The sequence below is a fragment of the Scophthalmus maximus genome, chromosome 11 (genome assembly GCF_022379125.1).
Source record: "Scophthalmus maximus strain ysfricsl-2021 chromosome 11, ASM2237912v1, whole genome shotgun sequence".
NCBI lineage: Eukaryota > Metazoa > Chordata > Actinopteri > Pleuronectiformes > Scophthalmidae > Scophthalmus > Scophthalmus maximus.
In genome coordinates, this window is record NC_061525.1 from 11,860,822 (window position 1) to 11,873,138 (window position 12,317).

The 12,317-nt window shown below is 40.6% G+C and overlaps 1 protein-coding gene across 2 annotated transcripts in view; it reads right to left on the reverse strand.

Moving 5' to 3' along the window:
- Window positions 1-1,862: 1,862 nt before the first annotated feature.
- The window catches only part of LOC118299373 (neprilysin), a 28,102-nt gene continuing 17,647 nt past the window's right edge, over window positions 1,863-12,317 (reverse strand). For both annotated transcript variants that reach the window (XM_035623012.2, XM_035623013.2), the window contains exons 10-23: window positions 11,939-12,040; window positions 11,694-11,830; window positions 11,484-11,577; window positions 10,920-11,048; window positions 8,193-8,291; window positions 8,002-8,079; window positions 7,671-7,774; window positions 7,274-7,332; window positions 7,043-7,162; window positions 6,485-6,618; window positions 6,040-6,105; window positions 4,862-4,957; window positions 4,344-4,420; window positions 1,863-4,232 (exon numbers count right to left, since the gene is read on the reverse strand). In XM_035623012.2, the coding sequence (XP_035478905.1) occupies window positions 4,133-4,232; window positions 4,344-4,420; window positions 4,862-4,957; window positions 6,040-6,105; window positions 6,485-6,618; window positions 7,043-7,162; window positions 7,274-7,332; window positions 7,671-7,774; window positions 8,002-8,079; window positions 8,193-8,291; window positions 10,920-11,048; window positions 11,484-11,577; window positions 11,694-11,830; window positions 11,939-12,040 (1,395 nt within the window). In that variant the 3' untranslated portion in view covers window positions 1,863-4,132. The remainder of the gene's footprint in view (window positions 4,233-4,343; window positions 4,421-4,861; window positions 4,958-6,039; window positions 6,106-6,484; window positions 6,619-7,042; window positions 7,163-7,273; window positions 7,333-7,670; window positions 7,775-8,001; window positions 8,080-8,192; window positions 8,292-10,919; window positions 11,049-11,483; window positions 11,578-11,693; window positions 11,831-11,938; window positions 12,041-12,317) is intronic.

Consider the following 12,317-nt stretch of genomic DNA (forward strand, 5'->3'; position numbering starts at 1 on the left):
ACAATTTTGCACTTGTATGTGCCTATGCACGTGTTCCGCTTTCGTGCACACACTCTCCAATGTGTGTGTGCAGTGCGTGTGCACATTTTCACACACCTCAGACATCACACACATAGGCATTCCTGGGGCCGCATGCCCCCGACCACCCCCTTCACTGTGAGGGTCGCCCAAAGGACACATGGAGGAAAGCTGAGTCGTTTTATGACCAGAGGGCAACGGAGGGGAGAACAAATTTGTTTTGAGAGCGGAGACAAAAAACTGTCCCAATGATGAAAGGTTTTACGTTTAAATTTGTTAGTTATGGATTTTCAAGTCACTTTTCTCATTCGCATCAAGTTTAAAAGTCAGAAGCATTCCACATGCTCCGCATTGCCTCAGGACGAAACATCCGCAGGCTTTAGATTTTCAAAGTCCAAAACACTTTCCCAGGAACATGCTGAGGTGTCGTAATGTTAGCTGTGATGTTAGCTAGCTTAACTGCTAATGACAGGGAGGGTGAGAAAGAAAGTGGGTGGTGTGAACCTCCATTTATCTGCCAAAGAGCTACCAACCAGTGAGAGCGAAACGGGGGAAGCCAGGCAATAAATAACCAATTCAAACTGACTTTCCGCTGAAAACGATACTTGAAGGAACCACGGAGATGTGTAAATGTGTTAACGCGCAGGTTTCAGGAAGGTTTCTGTACTTTTACTGCAAATAAATAAAATAAAATCCAGAATGAACATCTGGAAAAGAAATGCAGTCTCTCTATTTATTCCTCGAGCCAACTTCCTCGACTCCCATTTTGCCACACCGCTGACATTTTGTGGAATGCGGAGCAAATCCCACAAAATGCAGTTGGTCAGCTCCACCGATCGCACGTCAAGTATTCACGTCGGAATTGTTTATTGAGACAATGTGCCATAAACCACTAGGTAGAAGTTTACACTGTGGTAACACTGCGAAAAAAAAGTTAGGAAATAAATAAAATAAAGGTCGTGAACTTCCAAACTTTACATTTGTGTATTTGCACAAGTGTGTGCCGGCGCTCGCCCCTGCTACGCTCCCCCACTCCTCGAGACATTTTTGACACTTGGCTTCAAAGTTTGACCATTCTGTTGCCTCTTACTTGGAACTGCTCTCCTTCGAGGTCCTGTGCTGTATTTTTCTCTTTAGCTCGCTCTTTTACCTCCAACTCTGCTCAAGTTTTTTTTTTCCTGATTCCCTTTTCATTGCTGTTGGTTTGCCTCTCCAGTTTCAACCATCCAACCATCCAAGGAAGGAAATGTGATTGCTGGTTCATTGCAGCATAGGGCATATTTACTAGCAGTAGGTAGTTCGGGGCAGCCATAAGGATATTGCACATTAATTTATTTGCATCCTGCCTTTTACTTACTTCACACATTAGTCCTTACACCCTCGATGCTTACAGGTCCAATTAGTGCAAAACGTTTGGCAAATGCTGCACCTTTTTACCCTCCTCTAAGGATAGTACCAAATTAAATTAAACCCCCATATTCCTAATACTCTCCCTCAAGTCATACACAATGTATGAGTAACACATAACGAAGGAACGTCTCAGTGGGTTACCCTTCTTTCAAGAGCATCGCAAACTGCATTATGTAAAGGGGAAAAAAACTTTTCTATAACGTATCTATAGGTATGAAGTTTCCAAAGTGCTGTTGATGCTTAGCGCCACCAAGACAATTTGTATGTGCTCGCGTTGTTATGCTGTGCACAATTTAAATCATTAAAAGATGTTTCTCATTTCAAGGCTCGGTTCAGAGGAGCTCCTTTAACCGCGGACTTTGGGCTTTTTAACGTTGCAATGATGATAATGATGAACACGCGCAACTACACAAACAAACCTTGACAACTCAGACTCAGTGTGTTATGTAAAGATTTATTTTGAAAGAAAAAGAAATGCCTCTCAAGATGATTATCAGTCATTATTATAAAGTATCTAAATACAGGCAACTGAGGTATATCTGTCTTTCTACAGGTGGGGTGTGTGAGAGAGTGGCAGACAGAAAGAAAGCCTGATGGGTTGGGCAACAGTGAGTGTGAGACAGAAAGCTTGCATTAACAATGATGGAACAAAAAAAGCGGGGGGAAAAAATCAATGTCTAAAGGATAAACATAGAGAGTATTGTATCTGGAAAAAGTGGTCAACATGATCATGGCACATCAGTCATTGCACTAATCTCTATATAAAAAGGTAAAGGCAAAATCTTCTGCACCTTGTATCACAGCCTCAGAAACATTTTAACGTAGAAAATAAAGCCAAACAAAAAGGTGAATTGGAATCCACTGACTTCATTTAACCTTCTGCATTCAGAAAAATGCATGCACTTTAGAGAAGCTCAATAATTTCCAGCAAAAAGAAAAAGATTATATAAACATCCACTTGAAAGCTCAACTGTATTGCCATATGTCAACTGGCTTTTTCCACCAGTGTCTAAAAGAATGATTAAACAAAAAGACTTATTGTGATTGAACCAATAAAACACAGAAATCACGACCACTTTCTTAAAGAAATGGTTTTGTGACATATACCAATAAACTTCTTAAGATCTCATACCTCATACACCTCTCATAGCCATTGAATGCCACAGCCAGAGAAGGTTATCTTAGCTTAGCATAAGGAAACAATTAAGCAAACAAGGGAAACAGCTTATTATTGTTTTGAAAAAGACAACAAAAAAAAAACAGGCACAAATGAATGCATTAGAATTTGTTTGTTTAATCCACACATACAGTATATCTAAGTGAAAAGGGTCCCACGGCCTGGGGTGTTATCGTCACTGTTCGGTTGCCAGCGGAGACACCACAAATGTGTTTTTACACTCTGGATTTGTGATGATTAAACAAACAGGATTTAAGGAGTTAATTAGTGAGCCTTAGAGCTGCTGGTTGGCAGTATTGCTCCCTTTGGACACAACCAAGCAAGCTGTTTACAGTCTTTATGCTAAGCTAAGTTGCTGCTGAGGGTATGGGTCTTCTCAGGCGTGTTTGTGAAAAAAACACAAACTATTCATGATATATTTTCTAATCGTTTGTTCTCCTGCGGATACACTGTCACACTCCCACACGGTAACACAACAGATCATGTAAGGCAAACCACAATTGCTTGACAATCATAAAGACTGCAGAATACACATAGATTCATATATCCCTTACATCCATACAGAAGCACAAAGGAGGGCACATAAAAAGGGTCTGGTGTTTGTTCGATTGTCAGTTCAATGATTCATGATCAGTTGTCATCTTGAAGGCAAAAAATATAAATTTTGGTTTGTTTGACAGCAACCCTATTTTAACTGCAGTTAAGTCATTATCATTTTATATATCATTATATTATTGTGTAATATGTGATCACAATCTTCTACTCAACAAAATAAATTCAGATTGTTCTTAATCATTTTTTGTAATAACTTATCTAACCTAGTTTGATGTTAATAGTACAAATAGTATAATACAAGTACATTGCGGAGTGTATCACTGTATGGATGAGGGCTGAAACCAGATTATATTAGAGGCATACAGCTCAGTCCCACATACAGTACAGTGGTTCAGGCCTGTTACATGTGTATGAGTGTGAGTGGGTGTGCAGTGTATTCATATGCCAGTGGGTTTGAGCACAATTGTCTGTCTGCCCCTCTCATGCCAACTGCTTGCACAGTAGTTTGACTGAAACACGCACACACACGCGCGCACACGCACACGCACACACACACACACACACACACACACAAGCAGACAAGCATACGCACACACAAGCACACACACACACACACATTGTCAGACTCACAAATGATAAGAGTAAAACCAGGTGAAAATGGAGAGAGAAATCAAAAGCACAGGGAGTGATTCTATCCAGTGAGAAGCAGAATAATCAGGCTGATTGAATGAACTACAGTATCAGAGTCGGAGAGACAGCTCTCTGTGACGGTACAGTCCGCTGGTGTCCTTGGAGGGAGTGCATACTGCAGTGTCAGACCACCAGCCCTGGTCCGTCCAGTTAAGAGTCATGGGGAACTGTTGCCTCCCTGCAGCCACACACAAGTGCTCCGGCAGTCAGAAGAGAGAGATACTGTAGGGGGGGACGGGGGGGACCCACGTCAGAACAGTCCCCATCCTCCATGTCTGTGGATCACCACACACGGCAGATGTTGTCAGGGACCATGTAGCTGCTCTTGTTGCAGCTGAATGCTTTGGCGAATTCCGGGAAATTCTGAAGAGAGCCAAGTACCCTGTGACACATACAGAACAGACTGTTAGTTGGGGTTGAAGTTCCTGTATTTGGAGATTGAAGCACCTGGCTGACTGATGTAAGGAAGGTACTACAGATGGCTTGAATTTACCTGAATTTCCCTGGACTGTGTACATCTACTTTAATGGAGTTAACAGCTTGCTCCGGTCTGTGTGTTCCACACCAAACCTGAAAAGGAGAGTGATTAGGATGTATCCATCCATCCAACATGTCATCATCAAATCTATCCATTCATCCGCCCAATGGTCAGTCCATCCATCGAACCATCCATCCATCCATCCATCGAATCATCAGTAGATCTATACATTCATCAACCTAATGGTCATTCCATCCATCCATCCATCCATCTCGAATCATTAGATCTATCCATTCATCAATCCAATGGTCAGTCCAACCATCCATTATCTATAAATCACAATTTATTTCTAAAAAACACGCAACCAAAGTAACACAAAGTGTCTAACAAGAGTACAAGCAATATCTATGCATTCATATCCATAATAAACCCATTCACCTAGTATTACCTTCCATCCAAACATTTGTCATCATTTTGTTCATTCATTACTGTAATCTACCAATTTATCAGTTTATCATCCATCCATCCACTACCTGAGCAAAGTTTAGGAAGAAGAGTTGATCATGGGAAAGGTCAATGCCAGGCAGCGGTGGCTCCTCTCCATGCTCCTCCACATAGTTCTTGTAGGCCTACAGTGTAGACACAAGGCAAATATTACCATCTTGTCTAACTGGAAAAATTTCCTAAATTGGTCAATGCGACCCATTTTTCTTTTACTTGTTATGAAAAACCTAACACAAAAGCATTCAATTTGATACTTCTGCTAATTTAAGATGGATGTTCCTATCAGTAAATTACATTACTAATCCGTGGTCAATTTTGAAAATAAGCAACAAACCAAGCATTTTAGATATTACACAGTTCAGGAAAAAGCACACTCCAGTGAGTTTAATCAGTGTTGCTCAATGGTATCTTGAGTTATGAGCAAAGATGTGATACGCCTAGGGCCCTCACAAAAAAAATACAACACTTTCAATTTTGGTTTATACTTGCCTCAGAGCATAAACACCTAATTTTGTGAAAGTTTGACAATAGGATTTTGAGGTACACATTTTTTGTATTTGTGGTGCCCCCTATTAGCAGGACTGAAACCCATTTGGTAGCCCTACTCCAATCCAAGTCCTGAAGATATCTGCCAGGTTTATGATGATTGGACAAATTCTCAAAGAGTTAAAGCCAAGAGTCACAAAGCTTCGCCCATTGCGAGATTATTTTGGTTGATGGTGGCCATAAAGTTTCTATTCATTTTCCTATTTGCATTTGGCTAAAACCCAAGCTGTGACCTTGGCATTATACATTCTGTCACATTTCCTGTCCAGCATGAAAAGTTTCAGTTTATAGAGTGTAATACAGTTCCTGAGAAGGAAATAAAATCACTACTTGGCCTCAAAACAGCAAATAAATGAATGTAACAATGTAAATGCATTGTAAATGAAAGACATTAAAAAGACTGGTTGGTTGATCTGAAAAAGAGTATGATCCTTTTGCTATTCACCGCTCGTCCAAACTGATCAAATGAGTCGCAACATCATGTATTATGTATTTAATGGTTGTATTTACAACAGCTAATGAGCCAATCAGTGACCTGGCAAAATGACCAATCATGTTAGCAAACTGATGACAATGACAAAACACAGACCAAATCCACTCCCCTCTCATCTGTAAACCACGGCTCTTGAACCGTTTCCTCCTTTGTTTTCAGGCTCATTACCTGGTATGCTTGCCGTATCCCTCCATTGTCAGCGATGTTCTCCCCAAGGGTGTTATTGCCATTTAACTAGAGAGGGGACATAAGGCGGGAGAACACAAAGATTGGCATTTAAGAAAAAAAGAGAGACTATCAATTTCCCTATGGATTTCAGCAAATCACAAAGCTTTTCGGAATCAAGAAATATTTTTCCCATGGGATAGAAGAAGCAAGCTCTAAGCCACAAGATAAAGGAAAAGAGAGACTCAAGGCAGAGAAGAGATGAGGCTGCAAAAGGGTGGGAAAAATTGGAAAATGAGAAGATGATACACTATTAAAGATAACATGAGATAAGATAAGACAAAAAGCAATGTTTTAGGACAATATTTGTGAAAATGTTGCTTTAAATTCTATAAAATTTCCAGAAGAACAAGGAGGAGAGAGGTTGTATTTGTCTACCAAGACGTACATTAAGTCCATTGGCCAGGTCCCAAGAGAAGTTGCCATACTGATCGACAATGCACTTTGACAGCTCCAGGAACCTCTGTGTGGAGTCTGGTGTCCACCAGTCCTTCAGATCACCATCCTTATCATAGTTACGGCCTAAAAAAGAAGCCAGATGTTCGGACCTTCGGCTGGTTGGATTTGATCAACAAGAAAAAATGAAATAGTGATGCATCTCCATGCCCAGACACCCATTATCTTGTTCTCTGAGACAGCACACAGAAGCAGCATGTGATGTCAATTGCATGCTTCCATTGTGTTTCTGGGTGGCTTAACGTTGTGGATATCAATTTAAAAGAATACTGACAGATTTAAAAATGATCAGAATGACCTCCCATATCCCCATGAGAATGAGTGCAGTGAAAACGATCTGAGACGGGACGCTGAAATGGCATGTGAAAGGTTTTTTCTTTTTTTTCTGAAATGGTACCGGTAACAGAAAAATAAATATTTCTATCCAAATACCAAAGTAATCTGGCAAAACTGCCAACCGAAGAGAGAGCAGCAGCGAGGAAAATCATACCATTGTCATCAAAGCCATGTGTGATCTCATGACCGATTACCATGCCGATGCCACCGTAGTTAAGAGATTTAGCCTGGCCTTTGCTGAAGAAAGGAGGCTGGAGGATACCTGCAGGGAACACTGACAGTAGGAAAAAAAACACTTAAGTTGTCTTGCTATGGAACATTTTAAAGGCAGTCAAACAATTGCACATATGAACGTTTGCAAATGAATGTGCACGTGTGAAATTACCTATTTGGTTTTTGCTGGAGGAGTAGAAGGCATTGACAACAGCAGCCCCAGTTACCCACCTGGAGAATAAAACGATGGTTAGGAAGTGTATAGTGCAGCACAATTTAAATATGACTCAAGGTATTAAAATGTTAATAATAACCAGGCTATTATTAGCATTCCTGTTGTGCATAGTGGAAGGCTGAATGGTACATGTGAGTAGGAGTTTGTGTGGGAGAAAGTGAATGCACTATGCTACATGCAATCTTGTGTTTCACACCACAAATACCATGAGCGGATACGTCACTTTTACTAGTGATTTAAATAGTTCACATTTTATCTTTAAAATACAACACATCTGGAAATTGCCTGTTTTTGTTGAGCTTCAGTTTAATTATGCCCCCCCAGGGATTCTTACTCCTCTTTGTTGACTTTGACTCTGAGTTTCCGCAGGCGTTTCTTCTGCACATACTCCAGGTTCTGTAGGATGTTTTCAAAGTACTCCTCTGCATTGTAGCTCAGCTAACACCAACACACAGCCAGAGAAGCAGGAGGATTAGTAGTGATGAGAGCTATCAACACCCGGTCATATTTTCTCCAGCAAATCTCATAAAAGCCAAGAATGCACTGATATGTTTTCATCGAACTGATCTGTGGCAACAATGAATCCACATTGTCGTCTGTTACATTAATTGGATTTTTTTTAAAAAGGAAAAACTTTCATAATCGCATTTTTATGAGACACACACATCTTTGTACTCATTGTTGAGGTATTTGTCATCCATAATGTTGTCAGAGTAGCCGATTCGTTCCCGAATAGCTCGGGCCTGCGGAAAGTAGAAGAGGACATTCAATAAACAAAACACCAAAGTCACCACATATCCCAAAGATCACGATACGATGAAGGACACAACAACAAACGTTGAATTGTAACCAATACCTTCTCCTCCGCTGCTTTCTTGGTCTCCGCGTCCATCCAGGTGAGGTCATCGAGGTTGCTGATGAACACTTCCCGAATATCTTTGATCATCTCTTCCATCTGTTTCCCACACATATACAAACAAAGAGAGAGAGAGGGAGACACAAATCACAAGTATGTCACTGATATATTACAATTAAATGGGAATGAAATAAACAAAACCTCAATCTGTCAGTCAGCACCAATTGTCCATTGTGTGGGAGTTTTTTTGTGGTTGTTTTTCATAAGGTCTGCGGAGAGGATCTAGCGAGAAGCTCAACAGACAATCTTGCGAAATACTGTGTAACGAAGCCGTGAAAGAATATTTCCCCCCGGATTTTGGCCTCGTGCTTAGTCACAAATCATGCAACATTTTTAAGTATTCAAAAAGGGAATAAGGTAATAGCAACCAGAAATGCATGCTCTTTTAGTGACTAAAATGACAACTCAAAGTATAAAGTATAGTATGAAAAAGTTATTCTGACTTATTCTCAAGTCTCATCTTGCAGTAATACAATTCTCCACATTGAATGTCTGCTACACTGTCTTAATGCATTATTGATATTGCTACTGTTGTATTTTTGTAATTTTATATTTACATTTACTTATAGATGCATGCAGCAGTTCTGGGTTAGGTTTTCTGTTACTTACCACCCTATAATCCTGAACCGTATAAATCTAAATTATAGAATAGGTTCTTGAGCACAATGTTAAACCATACATTAAACAAACAAGTTCTACTATTTTTGCTAAGTAAACATCAACGTACTCTTCAAGAAAAACATTGGCAGAGCGGTGAGTCTCAAGACAATACGATTGTATTATTACATTCATATTCACATAGCAAGTTGCTCCAAAATCCACACCAACCAGATTGTCTTTTGTTCAACGTTTCTATAATGTGTTGCTCTTGAGTTTAAAAGAATGTGCCTGCACACAGAGGGACAGACTGACTGACGCCACCACGGTGGCATTACACTGTGCAAACCATGTCCTGTACTCTGAGCTGTAGATGATGAAAAGCCACATTTTTTTTGCCCACAAAAGTTATTAAACCAGATTGAGAATAATTTGCAATAAACAAAAGAAGGTTTGTGAACCAATAAAAGAATGAAGGCAAAATTGGAGAGGGACAAATTAAAAATTGCAGTGACAGTGGAGGTCAACTTACCAGATCCCTATAACCAAAGTGGTGCTCTGAGACCACAGCGAGCTGAGAGAAGCATTCCAGTGTCTCATCACATCAGCAGACCCCTCAATAACACACTGCATGACCACTCGGACAACACGCTGTGGTTCACCACAAACCATAAACAGGGACCATACTGATGAGGCTTTTTCCGAAAACCTTTTAGCATACAGTGTGTGTGTGTGTGTGTGTGTGTGTGTGTGTGTGTGTGTGTGTGTGTGTGTGCATATGAGTTTATGATTTTGCCTGCAGGCTGCTGGTCTGTTTGCATGTGAAAGTCTAAAATATATACTGCATTGGTTAAATGCAGGGTTCCTTATTATACATGCACCATAATAGCATTATTATGGGCATTGTGCCACTGCTATTAAATTTGGTTAAATTAACACATTTTTTCAACAAGTAACAAACAAAGTAACATTAATTTTGAATCTGTGACTGGATTATGTTCAAGAATCTTAAAATGATAACGGTGGATAGAGACTTTAAGGATTTTGTGTAACTACTTGGGGGAAAAAAAGGCAAATCCCAAAGAAGACACCATATCTTTAACTAATCATATATTACATGTGTGAAATCTGTATCAGTGGAGTTACTACCTCTTTCATTTTCCAGAAAAATATAGTGGAACGGGCATATGTTTTACCTCTAAAATCTAGTGCACTAGAAGTTTTACGTAACATGAAATGGCAACACTGAAGTGAAGTGTACTCAAGTACCTTACTTTTTGTTAATTCTCCCAGATAGAGTCCACCACTAATCATAACAGAAATGTATCTCTGTGGTTGATAGGAGGTTGGTATGTGAGGAGTGCAGCGCACTGTATGTGCCAGCTGCAGAAACACTTACACATAAACTGTACGCATGGCCTTGTATTTGGGGAACGGCCTGTTGACTTGTACTTGCAAGCCCAAATGAGCCGTGTGTGGCTTTTCACATGCTCCAACACTCACACAGACACATTTATTAGATCTCACATTTTTTTGTAATTTGAGAGCCACATACAGGAGAAGGCAAAGGTGCAGGAAATGACAGATTTACAGTGTGTGACGGACTCACCGTTGATTGAAAGATGTACACAATCTCACGCACACAATCTGAATCGTATACACATGGTCATGTGACACAACAAGCGCACACACACACACACACACACAATTTACAGAGTGGGTGGTGTGGGCATGACAACGAGGATACCTTGTTCAGCTGCTTTCAATGGGCGCAAGCAAAAATAAATACACTACTGTGGTGGAGACACAAAACACAAAGGTGATAAAAGCAAAGGTGAGTAAGAGACTAGAATAACACCCAGTGGGATGTGCCTGTAACACATGTATATCACTATCACGCTGATTTTGCGAAAGACGCATTCCCTGCAGATTCATTCTCACTCCCAGCTCCAATTGTCAATTTGAAAAAAATGTAATATATTAATGTGTTTTACACAGAATTTAGCTTGAAGATAGTTTCCAGTAATCAATCCATTTAATTATTTAAAGAATAAGTTAACCTCTACTGACCAGTTCTTTGCTCTTTTCGGAGAATGCCTCCTGCACATAAAGTCGGCCGACAGCATTGTCCATGTTGTTGTTGACGTAAAGCGCACACTGTCGCCACACTGCTGCCTCTGACGTCGTACCAGACAGAGCCTGCAGGGAAAGTTACGAGGCACAGATCAAATAGACTTGCGGGATAAAACCACTCAGCATATTGTTTAAAGAGGCTCGGGGGAATCTTTTTAATTGCACCTTCATTATGCATTACCATCATATTTAGGAATCCAAGAAACAGGACAGAGGGAAAGGATTTGTCTGAGAAAGAGCTGTGTGCTCAAAATGAACGTAGATGGTCAGTAAAGTCCTTTAACAGGAGCTTTTTGATTTGCTGATCGTCTGCTCATTTGGTCACAATTCTTAGATAACCAAATGTAAGGAATCCTCATCAAGAATGTTCCTTAAAATGTGTAGGTTAAAGAAAAAAAATATATATTAGTTGGCTTCTGTGTTTATCTGCACTGAATCCTTTCGGGTGGTGTTTCATGTAAATGGGATTGGGAAAAGAATAAAAGCATCCTGGGTGTGTACCTTGCGGAAGGCTTTCCTGGTGTCCCTGTAAGCTCTGCTCAGGCCCACCACCATGTTCATAGCAAAACGCCACACCACGTAGTTCTGAAGATCCCTGTGAGGAGAAGAATGATTTTCAACGAGAGTCTCCAAGTCACATGAGGCTACGGTATAACAGTGATGGGTGCAGAGCTGTTTACATTGCATGCTTTGTGCTTCCTCTTCACAAACCTCTTGGTATATCTAGCCAACACAAGGTTGAGTCTTCTGTAATAGTTTGGGGAGTAGTTGATGATTTTCTCTGTATCAGGAACGCTGATGTCGACCGTGTCCATTATCTTAGCCGTGAAGTAACTCCAGTTAAATGCCTTCAGGACAAGTCGGCAAGCAAAGAGAAGGATGAGAAAAACAATATTATGAGGGGGAAGGAAGGCGAAAGAGAATCAAGAAATTCTTACAAAGGGTTTTATTTTTACCTGAGATTCGACCTCTAGGGTGAAATTGGCGTTTAGACCGCCCAGTTCCATCTTGTTGTAAAGCAACACAGGGTTGTTACGGTCCTCTGGAGTATCAGTAGACTTGAAAATCAGAGAGGATGAAAATCAAGAATGTTGTCATAACACATCTCTCCTGTTTCCTGACACGTGTACACATGCAGTGCAGGTCCAGCAGCAGAAAACATATTTGGAGTCCCAGGGGGCTTCAGGTCGAAAAAATGTCGGAGCGGGAACAGTGTGACTGCCTTGTAAAAGCCAGGAGCCAAGAGGCAGGGAAGTGGAGCATGGCAGTCAGCAGAACAGAGATTCACAGAACGACAAATCCAGAGTGCGGTAACCTGTTGATGCCTGAGAAAAG